At 37.1% G+C, this 26,426-nt stretch overlaps 3 protein-coding genes across 7 annotated transcripts in view; 1 reads left to right on the top strand and 2 right to left on the bottom strand.

Moving 5' to 3' along the window:
* Positions 1–5,313: 5,313 nt before the first annotated feature.
* On the top strand, positions 5,314–9,895 carry LOC103145322 (FAST kinase domain-containing protein 3-like). Its single transcript, XM_007562704.2, has 10 exons — positions 5,314–5,538; positions 5,777–6,666; positions 7,382–7,532; positions 7,670–7,857; positions 8,002–8,170; positions 8,577–8,662; positions 8,793–8,964; positions 9,309–9,378; positions 9,467–9,581; positions 9,717–9,895. The coding sequence occupies exons 2-10, from the start codon at positions 5,800–5,802 to the stop codon at positions 9,828–9,830; spliced, it is 1,932 nt and encodes a 643-aa protein (XP_007562766.1). The 5' UTR covers positions 5,314–5,538; positions 5,777–5,799; the 3' UTR covers positions 9,831–9,895.
* Positions 9,896–10,309: 414 nt separating this feature from the next.
* On the bottom strand, positions 10,310–23,127 carry cfap65 (cilia and flagella associated protein 65). Of its 5 annotated transcripts, none has more exons than XM_016676724.1 (35): positions 23,030–23,127; positions 22,758–22,843; positions 22,169–22,347; positions 21,991–22,093; positions 21,678–21,844; positions 21,298–21,506; positions 20,580–20,716; positions 20,269–20,494; positions 19,874–20,139; positions 19,637–19,792; positions 19,290–19,507; positions 19,029–19,185; positions 18,753–18,890; positions 17,867–18,118; positions 17,652–17,791; positions 17,429–17,513; positions 16,132–16,269; positions 15,744–15,894; positions 15,491–15,619; positions 15,160–15,373; positions 14,882–15,007; positions 14,597–14,687; positions 14,258–14,343; positions 14,052–14,118; positions 13,579–13,689; positions 13,246–13,437; positions 12,936–13,094; positions 12,654–12,797; positions 12,439–12,552; positions 11,725–11,859; positions 11,599–11,649; positions 11,295–11,488; positions 11,000–11,131; positions 10,569–10,910; positions 10,310–10,486 (listed from the first exon to the last, which is right to left on the bottom strand). In XM_016676724.1, the coding sequence occupies exons 2-35, from the start codon at positions 22,839–22,841 to the stop codon at positions 10,456–10,458; spliced, it is 5,124 nt and encodes a 1,707-aa protein (XP_016532210.1). In that variant the 5' UTR covers positions 22,842–22,843; positions 23,030–23,127; the 3' UTR covers positions 10,310–10,455. The 5 variants fall into 5 exon arrangements, 4 of the variants coding, with proteins under 4 accessions (XP_016532210.1, XP_016532212.1, XP_016532211.1 ...); XM_016676726.1 differs by having other exon boundaries at positions 15,744–15,780; XM_016676725.1 differs by lacking the exon at positions 23,030–23,127 and having other exon boundaries at positions 22,657–22,839.
* A 715-nt stretch (positions 23,128–23,842) lies between these two features.
* The window catches only part of LOC103145338 (motor neuron and pancreas homeobox protein 1-like), a 3,213-nt gene continuing 629 nt past the window's right edge, over positions 23,843–26,426 (bottom strand). The window contains exons 2-3 of the mRNA XM_007562722.2: positions 25,687–25,847; positions 23,843–24,822 (exon numbers count right to left, since the gene is read on the bottom strand). Of these exons, the coding sequence (XP_007562784.1) occupies positions 24,493–24,822; positions 25,687–25,847 (491 nt within the window). The 3' untranslated portion in view covers positions 23,843–24,492. The remainder of the gene's footprint in view (positions 24,823–25,686; positions 25,848–26,426) is intronic.

Below are 26,426 nucleotides of genomic sequence, written 5' to 3'. Positions count from 1 at the left end.
TCTCAGTACAGTACAGTCATGCCCAGAATTGTTGGCACTGAAACAAATGTTGGCTTTAAGATTTTTTTAGATTTATTCATACGTTTCTATGGCATATGAAAGAACAATAACATTAATTTATGATTTTAATTTACATCAAATGTATGTGAAGAGTCAGTATTTCCAGAGTTAATCCTCTCTTTTCTGAACTTTTTCAGATCTTGTCATGAATCAATTTCTGAGCCAAATCGTGACTGCTGGTGTTTTATTCATGTCTTATTAGTCCTCTGAGGTGGCTGCAGTTTGTTGGCTTCTGTTTACCCACCTGCTTTTCTACAAATTAAACACAGGTTCTGAAGAGGGCTAAGATCTGAGGGGTTTTCTTGGCCACAGTTTCAGAATTGCACTGTTCACTTTAACACCACATTTTCCCTAAGACATTGTGCTCCATCATGCTGGGAGATACATGGATCACCACCAAACGGGGCCAAGAAGTTGCTCTTGGAGGACGCTTTGATCCAGCTCTTTATCCATGGCAGTAGGATTGGGGAGAAACTGTGTAGACCCACACCCTTGGATGTGAAGCAACCCCACACATGGACTTTATCAGGATGCTTCACTGTTGCCCCTCTTTAAGATGGAGGTTTCATCAGAGAAAATAACTTTTGCACTACTTTTCTGCTGGCTTTCCTTGCACTTTAGGGTAGAATTGTAGTCTGTTGTTGATTATATTTTTGGATGGAAGATGCTTTTTGCTCCACCTTGTGTCACAAAGCTGTTGTGAGAAACGATACTGTGCATCGAGATGTACTCATTGTCTTCCGTATTCATCATTGAACAAGCTCTGCCCTGGTGGCAACGCAATTTTATTGTCGTCAGAGGTCATCCTTCCTCTCTCTGGACACTCTTGGGTGTCGTGAAGCCTTTCTTGCTGATACTGAACCTCTCATTTGAGAGTTTTTGATTCAGAAACTTGTTATTTCAGGTGTGATATTGTCAGAAATAACTGGTATAGCCCTGTATAATGAAAACAAAGGAGAAGGTATAGACCGGAGAATTGATTAGAGAAGAGATTGACAAAGGATAACTGATGACAGGTAAAGAAAATTTAAATTTAAAAACAGACGAAAGGACAACAATGAAAACAGAATACTTAATTTAATTTCTTATTTGAAACAGAATGAGGCAAAACAAGACAAAACACATATATATATGTTTGTATATATAGCATGTATGGTTGAGCTAAAGATTGGCCACATTCATCTTTCTTGTCTAATTTGTATTTTCAGGAGGTTGTGATGAAGTCATTAAGGTCTTGCTATAGCAGCTCTTACATGGACATGTTATTGTTTTCTTCAAATGTTTTCAATTTGTTGTCTGTTTTCCATACGGTGTGATGGTTGGTTATAAAATGTTTTGGGGGTCTGTATGATCTCCTTTCTGAAAGCCCTTAACAGCTTTCTGATCTCACAATGGTTTTCACTTTCACTTCAACAGTCAGGAGCATACCAAGCTAAATGGTTGAGGTTTATACCAGGAAATTCTCTCTTAACATACAAACTTTATGAAGAGAGACGAGGCCAGGACTGGCTGGAAGGTGGAATGCACACTCATCTTGTTTTAGTTACTCATTTTATCTTTACATTAGTTTTTCAGCATCCTAAGAATTTACATGTTATCATTTTTGTTTACTTTAAAAACAAACAGAATTTCATAAGGTGTTCTGATTTATCTCACACGACTGTAGGTGTAGAAATGCTTTAATTTTCCTGTTTACATATATTTTTTATACATAAATTTCAACTGAGTCAGAGATATAGTTAAACAGAAAGCCATTTAGATATGCTTATTGGACTAAAATAATTTCTGAATGTTCAAACTGTGTTCATGCCTTGCACTGAACAGCAACCAGTACAAAGTGTGTGGGCGTCTCGTATATCCTTTAATTTCCAGGAGCAAACAAACAAGCCAACGCATATACCAAGGCTTTGTGTGATCGGTGCTTTCGCCATCACGTCTTTGAAGTTACAACACCAGGAGCTCATTGTTTAAATGAACTAAAGGGATTTACAGTGATGGTTTCATTTGAAGAAACTGTAGACAGCAGGAACAGACATTTGCAAAATAAATAAAAACCTATCCCAGGAAGTTTACCGTTACTGCAAAAACAAAACAAAAAGAAAAGAAAAGAAAATAGCATTCAGTAAAGAGATTCAAGTGATTTGCATAATTCTTCCAAAACATATACATAGCTTCTGAACAAATGTCAATTTATAAAGGTTCAGCCAATAGCCATGCATGGATTTATCAGACTGAAATGACTGAATAGATAAAGCTAAAGGGAACATGCCTCTTTAGACATGGCTTTGATAAAATTATATTAAATCCATTCATGAAAGTTGATTTTGGCAAAAAAAAAAAAAAATCTTATCAAGCTGCATGGTACAGAAAGTTAAATATGTCTCAGAACTTTACCTGACAAAAAACAACAAAATCCTTATTTGTTGTATAATTTTGGTGTGACTAGGATAAAGCGTGGCCCATGCTCGTCTAACACAGTTAGCAGAACAGTAAGGGAGCCTAAAAGAAGCATACTGGTAGAGAACAGTCTAATAGAAACTTACCAAGTCTTCATCATTATCTACATCCTAACTAGTCGTTTGATTAAAAAAGTCTTTTGAGTTCTTCCACCAAAAATGTAAACCCCAGACTTTACTGGGGGTTGCAACTTTATGCAAAGACCAGATGAAATTAAACTTGAGCTCTTCTGTAAAAATCGTTCCAATGGATCTAGGATTAAAAGAAAAAGGATAAACGTGCAAAAATCAAATGTCCACTGGTAAGAATGATGGTCAATCTGTGATTAAGCTGACTTGTCTCTTCTCCAAAGTGTCTGTGTGAAACCTGTTAGTGAGTATGCAAATTATTTAAAATACCAAGAAATCTTTAATCAAAGCAATCTGAAAATGGGTTACCATTGTGTCTTTCTGTAGGATAATGATTCAACACATCAAATCAGAGATGCTTCACCAGACACAAATAAAGCTTCTTTTATGGCAATCTTGATATACAGACTGAAATTCTAATCAAAACATGTGAAACAAGCTGAAGACAAAAGCATTACAAAATAAAAACTAACAGTGAACATTTTGGCAGTTTTAACACACAAAGTTCCACAGCAACTTCAGAGTAACATACGCCGACGCGAGGATAAAATCTCGTCAAGCATGTCTGCATTTTTCAACAGGACAATGAAAAAGCAGATTCTGCTCACATTACAAAGCCATGCCTGAGGAAGAAGAGGGTACGACTGCTGAAATGGGCTGTCTGTAGTCCTGAGCTGTCCACAACAGAGAATGTGGGGGGATTCAGAAACATGCCTCCACCTAAAATTGCAAGTCTAAAATGACCTGTGAAACTGAAAGGACATAATTAATTATGACACATTTATTACCATAACATAACGAGCCTTAATGTCAGGTTCATTGTATTATCATGCATATTTTTGTTGGTTTCAAATGGATAAATATATATTTTTTAAAAGATTGAAATAAGTTAAAGTGTTACTCAACTACGTTTGCAATTTAAAAATAGCTAAAAGAAATTCTTCTCTATGACTCAAAACTTGGAGTTTTATGTAGTGCTGCATTTCTCCTTCTGGTAACAGAAAGAAGATAAACATTTTCATCAGAAACAGCTTTTGGAATTTACTGGTTCTTCTGCCTATTTAGAGAAGCCACACCGAGGCAGAATGACGAGGCAGCTTGATTCATCAGCATTACTGGCAGAGCAGAGTAACTTTATTATAACAGATCTTATCTCGTCTGCCCCGCTCCCCATCCAAAGACTTCGGGTCTTGTTTGCTCTTTCGTCTTCGTCCAACTTGTGTCCAGAGGGCTTGCCGTGTTGCTGCTTGTTTGGAAAGAGATGGAGCGGCCAGATGGGTGATATACACACACACTAACACATACTTACACAGATTCTGGGTTAAGATGACTTTTGGATCAACCTTTAAACACTGGCAGCCACAAACAGGCAGCCATTAAAACAGCAATCTGGGGACACACAGGTTCTTTTAAATAAGAAACACGTTTATTGAATCATCAGTGTCAGAAAAGTTGGATATGACAAGATAAAGACAGAACTGAGTCTGCATTTTGCTTTATATAAAAGTAAAACAAACAAAGAAATAAATTATTGCTCTTTTTGTGACTTGCAGTGTATTGCAGTGTATAAACACCAACATTTTTATTATAATTAAACAAGTATAGCCTTCTGCTTTTCCTAAATGTGGATAGAATTAAGCTAAACTGTTGAAAGGACATTATCTGAAAGGTAACACAGTTTCTATGTCTCTACTTCCATCTTGTGGAGATTTATGATATAACACCTTCAACAATTGCAGCAACAAAGTCAAAAATAGCTGTTGTGTTCAGATTTTTGTGATCTTTAACTTCAGATAGAAGCAAAAGTCCTGATGGAGGAGCACCCACTTAGAGTCAGTTAAAAAACAAAATAAATAAATAAAAATAAAAAATAAAAAACAGGTTTTCAAGTGAGCAGTCACAACACACACACATACAAAAATCAGGCTGCAGCAAGTTCTGGGCTGTTCAGTTCAGGAGAAAAAACATCAGGAATCCATAGTGGTGATATGCCTTTAAAACTGAAACCATAACAAAAGAAAGAAATATCACACTTTGGAATGTCATTAAAGTTTATTTAAAAAAAAGAGATGGAAATGGAGCTCACAAAAAAATGAAAGAATAAAAATCCATTAAAAATTCACTTGTCTTTGAGGCAAAGGCAAGTGAATTTTAGGTGATAATCAGAAGGAATCATTTTTTAACATGAAGCATGTGACAGAATTGGCAGCTCAGGCATCTGTTTTGAGAAAAAAAAATGCAACATTTACAGAAAGAGTAATCTGTGCTTCATATTTCACATTATTCCAATAAACACGGATTATAATCAGAGGTGGTTGAATCTTTTTAAAATCTGATAAAGCTACATCAAAACAAACTGCTTGCTGTTTTTGAATTCAGTTAAATTAACAACACTTTTATAAATCCCAAAATAGAAATGGCAATGCAAGATCAAAAGAAAATACTACATATTTTTATTTAAGAAATTTCATTTAAATTAATTAAACCCATTATTATTATCATCATAATAAAAACAAACAAATTCTCACTTTCATTGTTTGTTTTTTTTGTTTGTTTGTTTGTTTTGTTTTGTTTTTGCATTTAGCACGACAACCGACTGATTTATTTTTATTTTTATACAGGCACTTTTCAAGTAGCCTTGCCAAATATATCACACCCAGGGGCTTTGATGAATCTACAGTGAATACTCACTGACTTACGGTGGTTATAATGTAATGCCAAATCGGTATGTAACATGGAGTCCGTGTGCAATAAATTCTTTGGCCACTGGGTGGCAGCACATGCAAACACGTGAACGTCCTCTTTACACAACGTCGTTACAAAACACTGCATGCGACTTCTATGTAACAGGCTTTGTGTCTCAAGCTTACATGATCACAGTGTCTCACAGAAGGTAAGTCGTGGGTAATCTGTAAGAAAGATGCTGTTAATTATTATCGGCATTAGTGCAGTTTCAGAGTTTGAGTCTAAACTGTAGTAATGATCAGTGTATTTAAATTGTCTGTTTTTGAGTTTAACCGCACTTTTCTGAGGAAGTCTATGTTTTCAATCTTTGACTTTTCTGAATGTTTTTACAATGTTTAGCAAAATAGTACATGATTGACACTGACTCTTGCGCTGTTCACCTACAGGAAGGAGCATTTTTTTAAGAACTATGAGGTCCATCATCTGTATGTCAGCGTCTGTCAGGACGGCATGCCAGCAAGCCTCTGTGTGTTTTCCTCTGTACCGTGGCCTCAGTCTCTGCAACTCTTCAGAAAGACTCACAGACATTGAATTTGTCAGTAAAACTGTTATTGCGGAACAGCCACGCATAATCGATCCGCGCTGTTTCCAAAGAGAAAAGACGCGGCCCGTCGCAGCTGGCGTTGCCCTGCTCCACAAGGTTCCAGCAACTGCAACCCGACGCAATGAAGCGACCCCCTGCCACACTGATGCGCACTTGGCACACAGACCTGCAGAGAGAGCAGCCCAACACCTCTCTTCATACACACCCTACGCCAAAGCACAGAGAGGCGCAGCTGCACATGTAAACATCCAGTCTCTGTTTGAAGAGGATGTCATCACCGAGTTGTGCTCCAAGCTGGCAGACTTTCCAATCAATGACAGAGCAGAGGGCCTGGCCACTTTACTGCAAGCATGTGTTGAGTTTGGCTTGGAGGCCCAGAGCCCTCCAGTCCTGATCCTGGTGAAAGAGTGCCTGGAGCTGCTTCCCAGCAGGGATGTCGGGGTGGCACAGCTCTGCCAACTAGGAAAGGTGGCGTGTGCCCTGGAAGGCCGTGGTTCCGGCCTGGTGACAGAGGTCATGAACTCCATCAGCTGCGCTGTAGAGGATACTGTCTCTCCCAGTGAGGCTGCAGCAGTTTACTCCCTGCTGACAGCGTTATATGAGCCCAGCTGCCAGCAGCAAGCACTGATGCTGTCTGTCCTGCACAGACAAACTCAAAGGCAGATCCACAGGCTGAAATCCAGCCAAGTCAGTGACATTCTGCAATGTCTGCTGAAATTAAAGCAGAAACAGGTAGGGACAAATACAGAAGGAAACTACAAACTAACCCTAACCAACAGGGTGCTCCCCCAAGAGCACTAGAACTCTCAAGTCAGATTTACGCATGTAAATTTGATGCATCATTAACTATCGTCCAAAACACAACATGTGATCCTTGATTTAAAATGCAAATCAGTGTTGTACGACTGCTTTTTAAAACTTTTTCTTGCTAGAAAGACTCAAATTTTGTTTGGGCTGTAAACAGAATGTTTATTTCTATTGAGATCCCTGTTACCATCAGCTATTCTTCCTAGAGATATTTTACATAACAAAGACAGATTACATTTACAAGAAGTACAGATGAGGTACTAAAACAACATTCTATTTTCCATCACTTTTAAAGAGATGCACAGACTTTAGTTTAAGCTGGGTGACAGTTTAGATTTCCCTTACATAGAAAAATATATATATTTTAATTTAAACTGTAGTCTTCTTTGTCTTATATTAGGGTTAGGTATGAAATTCTCATGCATCAATGACATGGAAATGTGAAAACACTAAGACCACATCCATGCTTCAACCAACTCTTGACACATTTTAATTTAAAAATAAAAACCTTGGAAATGCTTCCATAGATAATGCATGTGACGCTTGCAGTATTTGGTGTTTTGCTTACTATTATCTCTTTGAAGTAGTGTAGAAAACCCCTTCGTTTATACTGATGCTATAGTAATTGTCTGTTTCACAGACCATTTCCTTGGCGCTGAGGCTGAGTCACAGAGCGTCACAGGTCTTTACAGCTTTCAGTGATGATGAAATAATCAAGGTGCTCTCCACTCTAATGACTCTGGGGCAACATGATGGAGAACTCCTGGCTGCTATGGAGAAACATCTACCTGGTATTCTTTTGGAAAACAGCTTTAGGTTACCTTATCCCGGCTGTTCAGATTTTAGTCTTAATTCTTTGACCTCTAGAATATTTGCGGGATCACTAGATTAAACAAAGACAATGTGTACATTTTCTTTCATCCATCAGAGAGGCTGGGATCGTGTGATCCAGAGCTCATCAGTAAGGTCATGGAGTACTGTTTGCAAATGAGGTGCCGCTCTGAGCCCATTTTTGAGGCTGTGGCTGAGAACTTTGTGTGCAGTGCTGAGAGCCACACCGACACACAGATCGCCAAACAGGTTGTTGCTATTGGCCGACTCAACTACCTGCCACAGGTGAGCCTGTTGGTTCTGTTGTAATACAATAAATCCATGTTTCTCATTGTTTGTCTTTAAAGAAAAAATAATAAGTATGCCCTCTCTTTCATGATTATAGCATTGCCATCTCCTCTCATATTGCTGCTCTTCTTTGTCCATCAGTGTTCCAGTCAGATGTTCAAAAAGCTGGAGGACGTTTTGACGAGCAGATTTTCCCACTTCCACCCTCGCTCTCTACTGGATATGCTGCACGCCTGCATTCACCTGGAGCGCTTTCCTCTCAACTACATGAACAACATCTTTAGCCCTTACTTCCTACAGAAGCTGCAAGGTATGTGAAAGCCTCAGACTTACTTCTGATGGACACAGTGAGAGGGAAAGTCCCATTATTCGTTCATGCTAAATTGTTGCATGAAATTTCTGTTCTGTTAAAGAACATTATTTTTAAGATCTGGAAATTTGATCATATAACATTATGTAATGAATTAATTGATGAAAATGTCCACTAAATTACAGTAATATTTGTGACAACTTTAGGACACCAGGTTGTCTTTTCTTTTCACTTCATAATTAAGCACTACTTTCACATGAAATGCAAACAAACTGCACCAAATTAGAGGTAGTCATTAGTTATTCAATGCCTTACAAATGCAATCACAAATTGCTACACCCCAAAAATGAACTAGTAACACAACAGACAAAATGTATGTGCTTAATAATCCTTTTCATTCCTAAAGACAAGGGCGAACCTGTGGACAAGAACGCTTTGGGACAACTGACACAGCTTCATCTCTCTGCCTCACTAGAGTGTACATACTACTGGGTGAGTTTGAAGTTTTCTGCGACACTGTGAGAGTTTATAGTGACAATAGTTTATTTGTGTTCAGAAAACCTGATGGAGATGATCTCCATAGTAAAGGTGTAGTGTTTCTCCCCCTTTTGTTAACTCTCAGGGTCCCAGACTTCCCTTCTCTCTCCATGTGAAGAAGTTTTCCTCTTTGGACCAGGCCTTTGAGAGCCCTATGGAGACATCGCTCTACAGACAGGTCAAAGGTCCACTTATGCAGCTGCTGGGGGGTACATTTTTCTTTACCAGAGTTTTTACCCCCATTGGATACACTGTAGGTAAGCTGCAATGGCATAATTTAGGTATAAATAAGGAGCAGCGATATCACACTTAGAACTTATTTTACTAACCAATGTCTGATAAAAGTAAAATCCCAATGAATTGTTATTCCTAGAGATTTCCAAGATTATTTACCAAATTTAATATCCATGTTGGGAACTTTTAAAAGATAATATTTTTAAGCACATATTGAACAGGGTAAAAAGATTTAATTGATAACAAACTGACAAAAAATAATTAATTAAAAATTTACTTTTTTTTTGGATTACCTTTTTTTCGGGCTTGCCTTTTTCCTTGTTTCCTTGCCTTTTGTTTTTCTTTTTTTTTGATTTTTTTTATCTAGATGTAGAGATTTGTCTGGATGAGAATGGATTCATTCTTCCCCAGTCTCAGTGGGAACACACATACAAAAGGTAAGAACTGTGTGTCGTATGGAGCTGTTTGGTGTTATTGTTTTTAAAGTAATAGAAAGAGAATGAAAATGTTTAAATTCTTACATAGAATTGCACTGTGCTTGGATGGGCAAAGCCGGTTCTGTACCAACACACGACACCTGCTGGGGAAGGAAGCCACAAAGAGGAGACACCTTCATAGGATGGGGTATGAGGTGGTGGAGGTATGTTTTGCAAACATTGTGAAAAATAGTTGTTTTTTTTTAATTATTCCTTGCCAATTTTCAGCTGATTGTTAGTGAGTAAAAGCATAACCCACAGTGTATATTTGTTCCCTTTTTCCTCTTACTGTCTTCTAGATCCCTTACTTTGAATTTGAGAATCAGAGAACTCAGGAGGAGCAGGTCCAATATCTTCATGACAAGATCTTTCCTGCTGTCTCCAAATTCAGATTAGGTCATCTTACAAGTTAAAAACAAATGTATCCATGCTGTGCCTGTTACATAAACCACACTAAACTGCACTGACCGGAGAGCATTTACAACTGATAATTAGAATAAAAGAGAGGGATTCATAGTGGTAAATAAACGAAAAAGGGACAAAGAAACAGGGTTTGCACTTTTTTAGAGGCTATTTATTGACTTGCTTTTAACCTAAACTGTACATACCAACTAGCCTTACATTCAGCACAATAATGTATTTAAATATTATAAATCTCATATCTTTATTTTTTCGAGGAAGACTTGCAGTTGGAGTATTTCCAGTCTTCTTCTATTACTGTACAAGTGACACTTGAACTTCATGGATTGTTATAAACATTGTTATTTGAAATGCTCTTTTGTTGTTTGTCAGTGTGTTTATTGATAAATTCAAGCATAAATGATAAAATGTAAATATTTTCAATTGCCATTTAAATTAAAAGGTTTACAATGAGATTGTCTCCAACAACTTATTAATTTAAAAATTATTTTAATGATATTTTGGGGCTACATAAGGATAGAAGAAATGCTGATTTTTACGTGGGGTGGATCCAAAAGAAAGCAGTAGAGGGATTTTGGCTTGTTGAATGATGTGTAGGTTATGACAGTTGAGGCCCGACTAGCTCCTTTCAGCAAACGACGTCCTGCTCCTAACAGAACACAGAACATATAAAGTAATTTTGTCCAACTATTAACTGAGCACTAATGCAACAAGGAGCACATTGTAATCACCTCGCTGAGGAAGAGGTCGATAATTTCCTCCGGGGGTGTGCCGAAAGGCTCAGCTCTCCAGTCACAGCTTCCATCATTAAGTTCTGGAGCGTCTTTAACAAAACAGCCTCAGCCAAGTCAGAAGGAGCATGCTTGGACTCCGCTGTGGCCTGGATTTGAGGAATTTTCCCTAAACATACTGCGGCTTCTTCTCCGTCTACTGTCCAGCTCGACTGAACAGAATGTTGAGGTGAAGATGGAAGCGTGGAGGAGGGAGACGTAGAGGTCTGACACTCGTAGATTGGAGGGCTGGAGGCTAAAACCATCAAAGACTTGGCAAAAGCTGAATCATCAAGGAGCTCTCTGGAATGTCAAAGAAAAATAATAATAAAAAAAAAACATTGTAAAAGAGGAAGTTAACATATGCAGAGTTGTTTTTCTTTGCATGTTACCTGTAAAGAGGAGTGAGTATGTCCACAACGATGTCTCTCTCAACGCCACATGTTGATGGACACAGCTTCGCAAGGTGGCGTGTGCTTGAAGAATTGGTTAATGTTTGTTTGGTCCTAGTCAACTGAAGGTATCTACATAAAACAACAGCATCAAATAATAACAGACTATTTCACAACTGTCAAAGCTTCACAATTAAAATAAGACTTCATGTAGTAACAGACATTTCTCATCAAAATGCAGTGATTCAGCTATACTCAGTGTGTAAAAAAAGATTAGCCATAATGCTTATTTTACTGATCAGGAAAGTGTGTGTAGAAGTCCGGAATGTCATAGGTGTGGGCAGTGACACTCAGGTGCAGCAGAGCGGGTCGGGGCGGCTGGGGGCGTCTCCATATTTTAGCTGATTCTCGCTCTAGCCGTGTTTGAGCTTTCTTATTTTTGTCGTATAAATTGCCGACGGGTTCGCTGCCACAGATTGGAGGAAGAGTCTGAAGCGAGAGCAGATAAATTACACCATTCTGCACTTTTTCTTCCAAAGACCCATGTTTTCACATTATATTCAAAAAGCAGCTACATTACTAAGATAGACCCTAATCACCTTGTATTTTCGGAGGGGCGCCCCTTTTCTTGCAGGAGGTGCGAGAAGTATCTGCATCAAAAATGAGATATTGTCAAGACAGTGAAACGATTGTCGTGGTTTAACCAACTGTCTTTTGAGACGCACCTCATCTACTAATATTCTTTGAGTGCGGGAAGGGATCTTGTCTGTGATTGTGAATTCGTTTTGCTGTCGTTTCTGTTCTTCCTCCCAGCACTGCAAGGCTTTGTGATAATGGATGAGTGCAGCTTCTTGAGTGATCTGGAGAAGAAAGTGACACAAATAGGGCTAAAATAGTCAGATGAGCAGGTAGTACACTTACATTTAGTGTCTGACCATTTGCCACCAACAGTGTCTGGAAAAAAGCATTCATACTTCTTGAACTCTTCCACATTTTGTCCAGTTAAAATCACAAACAATTTGTGTAATTATGTAGCGAAGGGAAAATATGTTGTGTAGCATGAAAGTGTACAATCATTTTTACCTTTTGCGGTTTGTCCCACCAGATTTTCACATCAGGAGTCTCAGATGTTTGCCAAATTTACAAACACACAATTCATCAGATTGAACAAAAAGTTTTGCAATAGCCTGATGATGTTACTGAATTATGGCTGATATCTTGATCTGGTAAAGTGCACTAAAAAGTGATATTGACATTCTTTGTCCCTTTTAAGTATTGTCACTTCCACTCCACAATTATGCATTACTTTGATGTTGATATATTACTGGTACATAAAATCCCCAAAGTATATTGAAGTTTGTGGCTGCAACATGACAAATGTGCAAAAGTTTGCCAGGGCGGTGCACATCATCCTTAAATCTAGAGCTACACTTTGGTACCTGACATATGAGATCTAGCTGGTAAACAGTGGGGCAATCAGAAACGAAGGTCAGGATGCACATAACACACTCTCCTGGACCAAGACAGCCTCGCTCTGGATGGATCTGCACCACCTGCAATATAACACATGAGTGAGAGAAAAGTTGCTTAGATGGGGTAAAATTATAACGTAATTGTTTTGTTTGTTTAAAAAGATTTAACTGGTTGGACAAACTTGTTGGTTGCTCTGTGTAGGAATCTCCCAGACAAAGTACACAGTTTCTGTGTAAGACAAACTGGTGATGAACAGGACTCTCGAAGACTTTGTGCAGACAGGCATATCACCAATAAAGACACTGTCCGTGGACAACAAAGCCACCTGGATTTGGAAAACTCCAGTAATTATATATTCAATGAAAGTAACATATTTTAAGAAGCACTGATTGGATCTTTTCTTTACAAAAGAAAAAAAAAAAAACACAGTTTGATCACAAACTGTGTGTATAAATGCACTTGCCTGTCCTGGGAATGGCCCCTTCTGGGCGCAGTGTTCGTGAGTCTTAGCATCGCTGTACTCAATGGAGATATTGGCGCTTGTTGATAATGCATCCATCCCACATCCCTCAAAGTTTATAATTACCGAATCCCTTTCCAGGATGTGGATGGGAACATCAATCTGTCCATAATAAAAATAAAACTATTTAATAAAAATGTAACAAAAAATTGCAGTAATAAGCTCTGATCACCCATTAACTACAAGGCTAATGGTAAATCTACATGGAATATGAAGTTGAAGCAAGGTAAACAACACATGGTTTGAGTTATACATGGTACATCTTAGCCTCCAGTGGAGAGAAGATCCATTCGAGCATGGCTTTATTCCCAGGGAGAACTTCTCCTTGTGGACTGAGGCAGCTCAAGACTGGGTGATCGTAGTTCTCCATCTGAAGCTGTGACAGCACAGCTTGGTCCACTTCATAATGAACTGTCACCGCACCACCATTGTACAATTCATATATCTAGACAATTATTAAATGAAAAAGTTAAGATATTTCTCAGAAACTTTATTCAGTGGGGCTGTAATGTCAAATAATTAGCTTTTTTATTTCATTAACAAAGCTGAAATAAGTTTTGCATTTTTGATTAAAACAATGGCATGCCTGTCGTGGAGGACTGGAGTCCCGAATAGCTACAGGCGTGAATACATGGTGATTGGAAACAAAGTGTAGATATGGTTCATTTCGGTTCAATGTCACTCCTTGAAAGTTTAGCTGCACACAGAAAAGGCACAAAAATTAACAACAGCATCCCTGAAAGAAAGCTTTGATCATGACGGCAGTGTTTTTTTTCAGCTGTGATTGTTTATGATGTGGTTGTTTTTACTGCATTTGATTTGCCTCAGATCTGAGCATACTGTCACAGAGATGTCTAGCCTTTCTAGTTGTAAGTTGAAAAGGCAGTGAGGCTTCATGCCCATAAATTGTACCAAAACAAACTGGCAACAAAGTATTTATTATAGGCAAAAGTTAGAATTTCACTTACGAAAAAACCACAAGGATGCCCCCAAAATGTCAAAATTCAGAATTGGTCATTTGAAGTTCAATAAAATAAAGTTAACCGTAGGAATCCTTACCAAAAACTCTCTGCCAAGACTGAGTTTGAACAAAACAGGAAGTCGGTCAATTCCAATAAAGTCGTGACTGTGAATGAAAAGATTTAAAAGGTATAATCTGATACTTTATCATGGCTAAAACATTTGAGAGAATAGCTTTTAAAAGCTTACAGCTAAGCTCTATTTACAAGAAAGAGAACCAGTTGTATAGTGAAATGACCCCTGACCTGTAGCAGAAGTGAACTGAGCTCTTCTGGCCTGGAAGCAAAGTTCCAGAACGAGGGGTAACTCTGAAGAGCTGATTGTCTTGTACCTGTAAGTAAACAAAACAAATATAATAAATGTGAAGATATAATGATATAAGTGTAGTTTTTCATACGATCAGTATCTTTAAGGTATTTCATTTGTTGTTGAAATGTAAAGACACTCCTTATAATCTTTGAGGCAATGCATATGTTGAAGCCTGACAGAAATAAACTCCTTCGTTGGAAAGACATAACATTAACTGTAAGTCTAACAGGGGTAAAAATAATAACCAATATGCTAAACTAGTAAACTAGTGTGACCTTCATTTGCTGCAGCTCTTTGCTGCTAAACTGTCCTGTCACAGCCCAGTCCTCCAGCTCCATTTCTTGGTCTTCTGGAAATAAGAATGTCCTAATATTGAAAATGAAGCATAAAAATAATAACAGTAAATAAAATTATTCATACCTGGACAAATAACAGTCTAACTAGTTACGTTTACTAGATAATACTAGAATGTTTCACTAATTTCACTAAATTAATTGAACATTTTTTTTCCTCTCGCTGCATGATTTAACTGTACTTTCTGCAGTTTGTTGTTTACATACCAGTCTACAGCGACAGAACCGGGGTTCCAAAACATCAACATAAAATCTGAGGGTTCTGACTGCAGAGGAGCAGCACCAAAATTGCAATCCAACATGACTTGGGGGATGCTGGAGAGACTGTTCAGACTGTCAAAGGAAGCAAAGGACAAGATGAAGCAAACACCATAATCTAATTACTAAGAGAAGAGTTCTTCTTAAATAAGACAGTAAACTTCAGCGCTTACTTGTCAATGAACTTCAAGTTGTATTTTTCAGAGACTAAAATAACACCAACTAACCTGCGCTTGGTGGACACTTTGAAAGTAATTTCTGCAGGACATGGGGTGGAAAGCAGGTGCTCATTAAAACTGTCTAATGAGAAGAGTTTCCACAAATACTGCTTGCAGAGCCTGGCCACGCTGCCACTGCTACATGCATCAACCACCTGTAAGGCGGGGAACACTCCCTTAACTTGCACTTCACACAGTTTCTTAGGAGGACATGTATAAAAGCCTGGGAAAAGAAAAAAGGAAAAAAAAAACAGACAGATGGCAGACACAAGTTAAAAAATATGTAGAGTGAATTATTAAGCATATGATGCGCTACTGTCTAATGATATTAACTGTTTACCATTGGCATCTGTAATCTGGTAGCTGATGGTCCAGAGGTACCGGCCATGTGCACCCAATCTAAGAGTGGATCCGAGTAGCACAGTGGAATGTGAAGCAATTGTTCCCGTTTCACGGTCCAGATGCAGAGCTTAAAAAAGCAGGAAAAACCTGATTACTTTGAAATTAGGCGAACTACTGTCAACCCAAATAGCAAAATAGAAACAACTTCAAACATGCAAAGTAAAACTCTCCTAAAGGAGGCAACAAATTACCACTGCTATCTTCAGAACCAGGGGGATTTTCTTCTAGCTGGACAGACAGATGAAAAGAGATGGGGCAGCTGCAGTTGTTCACTATAGGAATATTAACCGACCGACAGCTTCCAACTAAGCTCTCTCCCATATCTAAGAGTTCTTCCCCTGCCTGGGAAGTAAAAAAAAAAAGAACATGCAGGAAATGTTTGATCAAATTTATTTTTGTATGTTTATTTTTAATCTAGAACTACACAATATGTTTGTTTTTTTTTATCAGATTTGGTTTGCAATAGAATAAAGAAAGGCAAATCTAACAATGTATCTAATAAATCTAATCTAATCTAATCTAATCTAATCTAATCTAATCTAATCTAATCTAATGTACGAAGCACAATGACAGACAAACCTGAATGGTGCCAGCTGCACCAATTCCTTCCACTTTAAAACTGAGTAACGACTTGTTAAAGTCATCGCTCTGGAACCTGAGAGTGGGTTTGAATGCGTATGTTTTCTCTGTCAGAGGAGAAAATGTCCACGTCTGGACCTGTGAAAAGGGCAAACTTCACATTAAAGATTGTTCTAAATATCCCAATTAAAGTCTTAAGTCCCAAACTCATTTACAGTGATATGCTAAAGTTTTTATACCCCTTGGACTTGTCCACATTTTATATTTTAACAATTAATAACTTCAGTTTATTTTATTGGGATTTTAAGCTAGACCAGTACCAATTAGTGCATAGTTGTGCACTACTTTATGCAACCATCCCCAGCACAGGTGGTTGCTACAGATGGAGTTTTTACATTTATTCATGGGCTTTTTTAAGGAGCTCACAACTATCTTTTCTTGACAAACTGAAATAAAACCCAAAGTAGTCATCTTTTCAGAATTATGCTTTTTGCTTTCTTTTTACTTTCATAATAAATAGGATCATAGGTATCCAGTAGTATTTACACCAACAGATCTGGGTTCACAAGAATCCACATTTAACTAATATATTTAACTTGTAAAAATATAGCTAACGTTTTTAAAGAAAACAACTCAAATCCTGTCGCTGTTGCTCAGAATAGACAAAATAAACAAAAATCAGTCGACCTCACCTCCTCCACAAAGACAAAAAATAGAAATTTGGAAACTGTTCGTCTGAGGTAAAGTTACAAAATCTTTTTTATGTTTTGGACCTACCAAGGTAGATATCTCAAAAATGATTTGTTAGTTTCAGCAAATGGTTAATTTATTGTTTAGTAGTTTGTTTGCTTTTTATCACATTTTGTCAACAGCATACGCTTGCCTAATCACTTTGACCCATATGGCAAAAATTTATACACCAGTTTACTGTTGAGATTTGAGGCAGAGCAACAAACAGCCAGAGCTACAATGGAATGGTTCATCAAAGCCTCTTCAGGTTTTAAAATGATGCAACAGAAGCCCTGACCTAATTCACATTGGGGATCTGTGGCATAAACTGGAAATCACTGCACTTTTGTGAAAGTTTAATCTCTACAAACAGCTGCTTGTTAGAGCCACACCTCAAAAAACTTGCAGTTGTCTTATTAAAAATAAAAAAAAAAGAATTTCATTTACCTTCCACCTCCACCTGAACAGTTTTACCTCTACAAAATATAAAACTGCTCAAGGAATATGATTACTTTTACAATACACTGCATCTAAATGCACACTATGTGGAACTTTGTTAATCTCTCACCAAGCTCTCATTGGGATGCAGTTTGCCAACATCTGGTTCAACCCAGATAAGATTCCGATCTCTCTCTGAAATGACCCACTGAAACCTGTCATGGAGAACAATCACAGAAGGCCAGCTGTAAAAATGGTGTTGAGGTAATTTCAAAGTAAAAATACAACATAGAAAAATGTCTGAGAACCAAGGGCAGAATGACAATCGGAAGATAACAAATCAGTCAACTAACTTGATGGGCACGCTGCTTAAATTCTTGATGGAATGGGTGTGCTGAGATTTTGAGCCAACAGCTGTAGCGCTGAAATGTAAACTGTTGCTATTTTCAAAAGACACACATGGCTTTTTTAAGGAGCTCACAACTGTCAGTTCCTAAGAAAGACAAAGATTTAACAGAACAATGTAATTGAGTTTTACCACATCATATGTTCCTGTGTCATGTGGTACCTTCGTGAATTTAGCTGCATTAAGCTGCAATGGTAAGTTAAACCCGTCTGTGGGACTATACAGAGTGGGGACTGCTCCAATGGTAAGGATTTGGTGTTGTCCTGGCTGGATGAAACCACAGCCTGGTGACATATGCACAGACCTTGGCAAGTCACTGTTTGTTCTGTGTTTCAGGCAGAAGGTGAGAGGCTGATCGCTGTTGTTCTGCAGTAGCACGGTCCGATAGGAAATAACACTCAGAGGTGGAAACACCTAAAATGAACAAGGTGATAATAAATCAGTAAATGAATCTTTTACTGAGATGTATTAGAAACAATTTTCCGGGAAAAATAAAACACATTTCAACTGATACTCCTCGTTTTAGTTCGTTTTTCTAAACACTTTCAATTAAAATTGAGGACCTAAACCATAAAGGATATAAATTCTGTGTGGACAATCTGATGATGTCATATAAAAAAATACCATGTTACCAAACCAATATATTTTGTTCAGCACATTATCCTCATTTTGTTGTTGATTTATACATCTTAAAGAGGGTCACTAAGTAAAATTGACTTTTTGTCAGTCCAACACCACTAAGACCCATAAGAAGTAAACGGACGGACATTGTGGTGATGGCTTGCTAAAGCCGGGGTGTAGGAAAGAGCAGGAGCTTTTTAAACAGACAGTGGCCAATTTCAAGGCTATAATTGCAAAGTTAAAGTTCTTTTAAGTTATGTTTAATATATACAGTATTTTTAGAAAAACTGAAGTTTACATAGTTACTTTATCATGCTACAAAATAGCTCAAGGTGTCTAGAAAATACATAATACCATCCCATGTGTTTTTGTCATGGGATCTAGCAACAGCTGTAAAATGTGAGTTTAAATAATTCTTTCATCTTACCACTTGCTGGGGCTTCAAAATATAGGATGGGGTGAAATGTTCTTTCCCTGGCTGAAAAGAGTGGCTAATGACTCTGACAGTCACACAACAAGGCAGACATGGAAGGACTTGTTCTGAAGAAGGATCCTCCTTTGGCATCTGGAGAGGCATAGTTAAAAATCAGGACATTGTTTGGTTTTTACAAGAAAAAACTACAAATCACAATTTGAAACATTTTGAATGAAAGAAAGTAGAACTGTATGGCAGAATATATTACTTTGAGTTATGTAGTATTACCTTACAGTATGCAAAGCACTCTAGCTCTCCTCCATGCAGGGCATTGATCTGTCTTGGTTCATATGTCACAAGCGCAGTGGTAGATTTCAGTGGGGCCAACTCAAATGATGAAGGAGTAACACAGAAAGGGGAATCTTGGATAACGGTCCACATCAGGCTTGAACAGAATCATTGCAAGTGTTTATATGTATATTTCCACAGGAAAAACATGATATTTTACTTTCATTGTGGCAACAAAACTTCCCTGACACCTTTAAATACCTGAGTTTTTCTTTGGTGTGATTTTTAAAGGTAACACACTGTGAGACAGCAGATGATGTAGCGATAAAGGATGTTGCTTTGTGATTAAACAGCAGTTCACTTGGTTCAGTAGATACAAATGGAAATGATGGCGTGAAGAGAGAATCCACGTGTCCTTCCCTGATTTCATTTGATTTCTCCATAGGTGCTGGAGGAATGACAGTAGCACTATTTCCTTCCTGATTAATGACAAATGTTAAAGAGTTAAAACAAATACTATGTCATTTTTATGAATTCTTACCTCTATATGTAACTAAGCTAAACTGGAAAATCTGTTTTGTTTTTTCCTGTTTGTTTTTATTTTTTACCTCTTCTGTGGGTAAAGGCGCCCCCAGCTGTGTATCTGATGAGTTACTCATACAGCACAACTTATACTTGTACTCAACCAAGTGCTCAAGTGTTAATGCGACTGGCTTCTGAAAATCTGGGTGGCATGTACCAATCAAGTCCAGAAACAGAGGCTCCTGAAAGTATGATCAGAAAAAAATATTCAGGAGGATCATCTGTTTGAATTTTGTAAGTACATCTGCACTTGCCCATTTTACCCTGAGGAGTATGAGACATGCCACTCTTCTGTGGTGTGGCATAGGTTGTGTGGGTTTGTAGGAGACATTGACTTTGATTTGGCCATATGGAAGCACAGTGCCACTTGCTGGTGAAACTCTAAAAACACTGTTTGCACTGTCTATGTCCCATTGGTAGGTAGCCTGAACAGGGGAAGTGTTCAGCAGTTCCACTGTTTGTACTGCCAATCTTTTTTCTTCAACACACCCAAAGTCGACCACAGAGGAGGACAAACAAAGTTCGGGACCTGAAAGCAAGAATGTTCTTTCAGAAATTAGAATACGTTTATTTTGCTTCCCCGAATACTATCCTCAGTTCCTTTTATTAAAAAAAAAAAAAAAAAAGTAATGTTTTTATTTTAGTGAATGTCTCTTACCCAGACACTTTCCTATGAGTTTGACATGACTTTTGCTGAGTGACCCTCTATAATTCAGAGACAAGTACTCCACAGAGACTATGTCGACCTCAGTTGGAGAATAAGTAACCAAAATCTGGATCGAACCACCAGGCACTATTTTCTCACTGGTGACATCCCAACTGAAGTGTGATCCAAATATGGCTACCGCTCCAGGCAGTTGTGATAGAGAAAACCACACACTAACCTAACAGAAAGGAACAACAGGAAAAATGTGACAAAACCAAGAGTCTGATTTTTAGGTTTAGCATGAACACATGGTTACTACTTACAGGAGAAGGATTGAAGATTTCAAAATGTTTACTCAAACTGTGACCAACAGCCACAGACCCAAAGTCCAACTCAATATCACCGTGGATGATTTCCTCTTCTTCATTGGGAATTCTTAATTGAAGAAATGGATATTTTGCTGGAAAAAAAACAAAAAACATTTAGATTTAATTTTACAAATAATGGTAGTTGTTGAAATACTTAGTAAACATGTAATTGTAGTTAATATAATGTACAGTTCTGGTCAGAAGTTTTGTATACGGCCTCATACACGTACATCTCAAAAAAATTTGAATATCATGAATTTATTTTTTTATCACTTGTTTTATGACTTGAAACTCATTAGTTATCTAAATTCATTATATATAGAGTTAAATATTTCAAGCTTTTGCTGTAGCTTTGATAATTATAGCTTAAAGATAATAAAAGCTTACAATTCAGAGTATCAAAAAATATGAGTAATGAGAAAAAGTTAAAATATTTGTAACTCATGGGGTCGCACCCTAATCCGCTGACTAACTGAAAACACCTGCAAAGATTTCCTGAGCCGCTAAAAGGTCTCTCACTATGGGTCAGTAGGATACACAGCTGACTGGAAAGATGTCCAGAATACAGTGAAACCACAAAAAGTCATTGATGAAGAAGAAAAAAATCCACTAAAGACACAGCAGATCATATTTGTCCTTCTACATCCCAATGCAAGTTTAGTCTCAGCAGTACCTATCCCTTGTAGAAGCACAGCGCAGCAGCTATCAGCTTTGCTGCCATCTTCTCCATATGTGCAGTGCACCTGCTGCTGGTACACCTGCGCCTCTAGCGGCTGAAAGTCCACCTCGATGACACACTGCTGACCGGGTTTTAGCCGGCCTTGTTCTGGACTGAGTTGGAAGGGAGCTGCGCTATCCCATTTAAATGACAAATGAACCTTACTGGAGGAGGAAAATAAAGAAAACACAAGACAACTGAAGAGACAATGACTCAAGAGAGACAGATGAAAATAGAACATACTTGACAAGAGTTCCTTGAAGATTATGAAAGAAAATCACACTTTTTATATATGCAGGGAAATGAAAATAAATACTAAGAACAATCAAAGGTACCTGATATTTTTTAGTGGGAAACTGGTTAGTGTGTAGTGCTCAACAGCACATAGGGGGAGCATCACAGATTCAGGCACCTTCAGAGTATGACTTGGAAGTACAGCATGCAGGCATACTTTAAAGCTTCCTTCAATAGCTTGAAACTGAATGCAGTCGTTATATCCACACTGCCCCATGCAATCAGACAGAAACAGAAACAAAATAAGTAACATAAAACAAATTAGTTAACAAAAGCTACACAGTTGGCCATTGACTACTTTTGTGTTTCTAATAAAGTTCAGGTGATCTTTCATTTAATTGCAGAATAGCCTACCTTTTGGAGAGGTTTAAAAGTGATGGGTATGGAGACTGAAGTCCCTGGGCTGAGAAGAACTACTTTAGGATTCAAAATTGAGAAAAACTTGGACCCTGGAGCACTGTGTTGAGAGAAGGGGAGGCTTTGTTGTCTTCTTTATCTGTGGCTTTGAGCTGTGTTTGTGAGTTTGTATTACCTAATGTGCAGCTTCTGCAGCTTATTACGGATGTTCCTTATCACCAGTGTCTTGGTGTACTCTCTTCCAATGACCCAGTCCTTCCATGTCAGATCTAATGTGGTTTCTAGGCCTAAGAAGATGTTTCTTTGGAGAAGGGGTTCTATTTGATATTCTTTTACATCAGGAAACTGGGGTTCCTGTGAAGAGGAATGAAGCATAGAATGGAAATTTGGAAAACTTTAAGGATTAATGACTAAAATAAAGGAAAAAAATTAGCTGCATTTAATACAGTTTACAGTGCACTTTGGAATCAATAAATTATTTTTGAACTGAACTGAATTTTGGAAAAGAGATATAAGTTAGTCACATCCGAATGTAATTAAAGAAAAAAGGTGGTTCTGCAAAAATACTTACGTGGGGATGATTATAAATGCACACCACAAGTGTATCTTTTTATATATTACAAACAAACTTTTTAAACCCTGTATATGCTAAGGTTTACATACATTACACCAGTCCCCTTTTGAACTTCCGTAATCGGCATTCATTTTCTCAGTTTCAGTGAAGATATGCCTCTGTGAGTCTGAGCGTGTGTTTTGAACTTTACTTTGACGTCAGTCTCTCTGCCGGAGCGCTTCCATCGACAAAAAACAGACGCCAAACAGGCTGGACAGCGGGATTCAGCTAACATGGCTGTGGGTAGAGAGCAGCGCATTCATAATGGAAGGCATGGATATATCATTTTTGCGGGTATTACATAACGGTACAGTAACGTAAAACACAACCACAAAAACACTCAAAAAACACTCGAACATGGAGGGAACGCCACACAGCTGTTACAAAACCTTGCGTACTGTAACAATAACACGCCAGTCTTACCTTATATGGCTTTAACAACCAGCTAAGAGTAGAATTTCAGATAACAAAAAACCTCAGAGAAAGCGGTGAAGTTCCTTAGTTACGACGTTTCCATGACATTTCCATGACAACGAGTAAACGTTAGATTTGCGCAAGAATTACGGAATCCTGTGAGGATCATGTTGCTGCAGTGAATTTATTTCAACTTTGTAGCGCTATTAAATAGAAGATTATAATCTACGTCTGAAACTTAAAGGATTAATTTACTATTATTATATCAAATGGAATGCATGTTAAATATGCATATTAAACTAAAAATTGAATTATGATATTTAAAAATTTGCTGAAAAAATATTGGCAGTCTATCTATAAAACTTATAAAACGTATTAGTGGGTATTATGACAATTATGATCAGCTTGTATCAAATTCATGTATTAAACCTCTCAGACATCTACAATTTTTTATATTGAACCCAAAGCGAGAAGACGTCAGACATGAATCTCCTCTAACGTCCGTTTTTAATATAGAAATTATATGCACACGGATGTCAGATAATATTTGAATCTACAAATTTATGATAATTTCACAAATATTAACTTTATGGAGAGTGTACTTTTATATGTTGTCACTCGTAATACTATAAATTTCCAACAATGTATTTAATCTTCAGTGTTCAGTCATGAATTCACCTTTATTTGTCATATTAGCTGAGTTATCATAAAACACTCAATGTATTGCACTTTTGTAAAAAAAACAAAAAAACAATAGATTCTACATTAAAATAAAATAAAAAATCAGTTTAAAACAATACCAGGAGAATTCTATGTTAACTCGTTTTAAAACACTGTTCACTGGAAAGTATTTTGAGACTGTGACTTTAATTAAATTAACAAGCAATTTAACATGACAAAAACAGTCCTGTACAACAACATTTCTCACAAAAGTGTGAAGTAAAACACCAAGGGTTAACAGTTAAAAAGTGTTTACCACATGATTTTTTTTAATTCCAAAAGATAAAATGTTAAGTACTTTAAAATACAACATACTTTGTAGTAGACCAAGAAAATTGAATATTTAGGGACATGGTTCATGTGTTTCCATCTACAAATCTGTTTTGACTTTTTGCCCAAAAGTGTAACCAAGAATAAAATAAGTATATCTTGTTTAAGTGCATACAAAATAACAGTTTGTTTATTGTGTGTAATCTGCTTTATTGCCTCTGTAGAAGGTCACTTCTTACAAACATAAACATAAAATCTTGTATGCTTGTCTTTAAATTGTAAGGGAAAAATGATGAACTTTAAATCAATGTGTAAAGGCTAAAGAGCACAACAATTTACTGACACATTTTTTCTGCTGGAAACATGGAACTGTAGTTTGGCCTAAAACATATTTTCCTCCAGGAGCTCTGCTGTAGTTACAAAACGCATAATAAATATTAAACCAAATAAACATATAGTAAGTACACATCCACAAATTCATCCTATGAGGAACTTCCACTTCTTTCTCTTGGAAGACCTTCCTCAATCTCTTCCTCAGAGTAAGAAGTGTAGATCCCTGGCCCACCACCTCCTCTGTATCTTGTGAAGGTGACAGAGCTCAAAGATGCTTTGCTCAGCTGTTTCATTTCTTCTATTCCAAACTCATCCTCCACCTCTCTCTGCCTTTCATCTTGCAGGCTTGAGCTGAGGGAGATGTGATGATGTTTGAGACTCTGTATGTCCATTGTATTGTCAGCTGTTGCAATAACTTGATCCCTCGCTTTGCGACTTCTCTTCCACTTCATGCGTCTGTTCTGGAACCAGATCTTCACCTAAAACACACAAGATGATTGAAGCTTGACATCACCTTCTTTTCAGTTTGAAATATTTTTTTTGTATATTGTCCTGAAATACATATCACTGTTTTACTTCACTTAATAGAAACAGGACAAAAACTATAAAAATACTGAAGTGTGGTATATAATGCCAAACATAACACTACATTATCACAGTATAGCTTACAAATAACTTATCAAATTACAATAATGCACAATATTTGTATCCACTATGCTATATATTGCAGTCATAATCAGTAAATTAGAATACATGTCTAAATGAGTCTTGTTTGTCAGAAAAATGGTACCTTTTGAAATAACAACCACTAAGCAGGTTTTAAGCCCAAATTTCTTTCTTTTTTTTTTTCTTTTTTTAATAGTTTTTTCCTTATTGGTCTGATATAATAATCTAATTTTTAAATATGTTTTAAATTGCTGTAAGTGAAGAATCATCATCATTAACAGAAATAAAAGCTTCCAGACATCCTTCTGTGTGTAGTAATTTAATGTGTTTCACTTAATGATAAAGTTCCTAAAATATGTGGGCTTTTCAATAATGTTCTGATTTATTGACTGTGTCGGTACTGTACTATACATTCAGTCCAGCTGTAATACATTATAGATGACATGTGCCACAATTTAAAAACAAAACAACAAAATAGAATTTTTTTTAAAAAAATGCATTAAAATATAAATAGAAAAATATAATTATATCAAACAAGACCTGCCTGATTGGAAGCATTTTAAAGAGATTCATCTTATAATACCTCAGAACATGTACCCTAATGACATTAAATAACATTTTACAAAGCAGAAATATTTCCTGTGTTTCTGACTGAAATGCATTTCCCACTTTCTAACCTGAGTCTCCGTCAGCATGAGCGAGGTGGCCACCTCGAAGCGTTTGGGCCTGGACAGGTACTTGTTGAGCTTGAACTGATTTTCCAGTTCCAGCAGCTGTTGACTGGTGAAAGCTGTCCTGGGCCTTCGACACTTCCCCAGTAAGGCTCCCTGACCTGGTGCTAGGACAGAAACATAAACATCGTATTTATTATTAGTGATAAAAAAATAAACTGACGGCTCGCACTAAAGGTGTCAATCTGCCTGTAGGTAATAATGTCCCCTTGTTCCTAACATTTATTCCAATGAGTGATTGATTTTGGAGGTGGTAATAAACTCTACAGAGGTCCATCACATTAATGAAAACCCTGCATGAATAAACAGCTGATTAATGGAAGATCCTTTGCAGGTTTTACCTTGTTGGCAAAAAACAAACAAAAAAACAAACAAAACAAAACAAAAAAAAAAATAAAACGTTATTGGGCCAAACCTATTTTTCTGTCAATCACAGCTGCACATCCAGAATATCAAGAAATCAAAACATAAAAAAAACAACTAAGTGGTTACTTGAAAAAAGCACACTACTAGTTTTTAAATGTAGCTATACTTTCTTCATCCCATAATTTCACTCTAATAAAAAAAAAAATGCTTCTTTTTTTACAGTAAATTTTCAAATGCTTCTCTTCAGAGGAAAAAAGTCTGGGAGATATTTTTTAACATGTTAATTTTAAAAGATGTATTATTATTATTATTATTATTAT

Source organism: Poecilia formosa, unplaced genomic scaffold (assembly GCF_000485575.1).
Source record: "Poecilia formosa unplaced genomic scaffold, Poecilia_formosa-5.1.2 Scaffold140, whole genome shotgun sequence".
NCBI classification, from domain to species: Eukaryota; Metazoa; Chordata; class Actinopteri; order Cyprinodontiformes; family Poeciliidae; genus Poecilia; species Poecilia formosa.
Note: the sequence above shows the minus strand (reverse complement) of the source record. Positions and strands in the feature narration are given on the sequence as shown.

What these genes read in the sequence shown, in the direction of transcription:
- LOC103145322 (XM_007562704.2), top strand. Translation starts at nt 5,800, where the DNA reads ATGAGGTCCATCATCTGTATGTCAGCGTCTGTCAGGACGGCATGCCAG. An exon ending in GACTCAACTACCTGCCACAG is followed by an intron (nt 7,858 to 8,001) that starts GTGAGCCTGTTG and finishes TTTGTCCATCAG; the next exon opens with TGTTCCAGTCAGATGTTCAA. An exon ending in CCCCATTGGATACACTGTAG is followed by an intron (nt 8,965 to 9,308) that starts GTAAGCTGCAAT and finishes TTTTTTATCTAG; the next exon opens with ATGTAGAGATTTGTCTGGAT.
- cfap65 (XM_016676724.1), bottom strand. Translation starts at nt 22,841, where the DNA reads ATGTTAGCTGAATCCCGCTGTCCAGCCTGTTTGGCGTCTGTTTTTTGT. An exon ending in CTGCAGAAGCTGCACATTAG is followed by an intron (nt 22,094 to 22,168) that starts GTAATACAAACT and finishes CTCTCAACACAG; the next exon opens with TGCTCCAGGGTCCAAGTTTT. An exon ending in CGCCCCTCCGAAAATACAAG is followed by an intron (nt 11,489 to 11,598) that starts GTGATTAGGGTC and finishes CTCTCGCTTCAG; the next exon opens with ACTCTTCCTCCAATCTGTGG.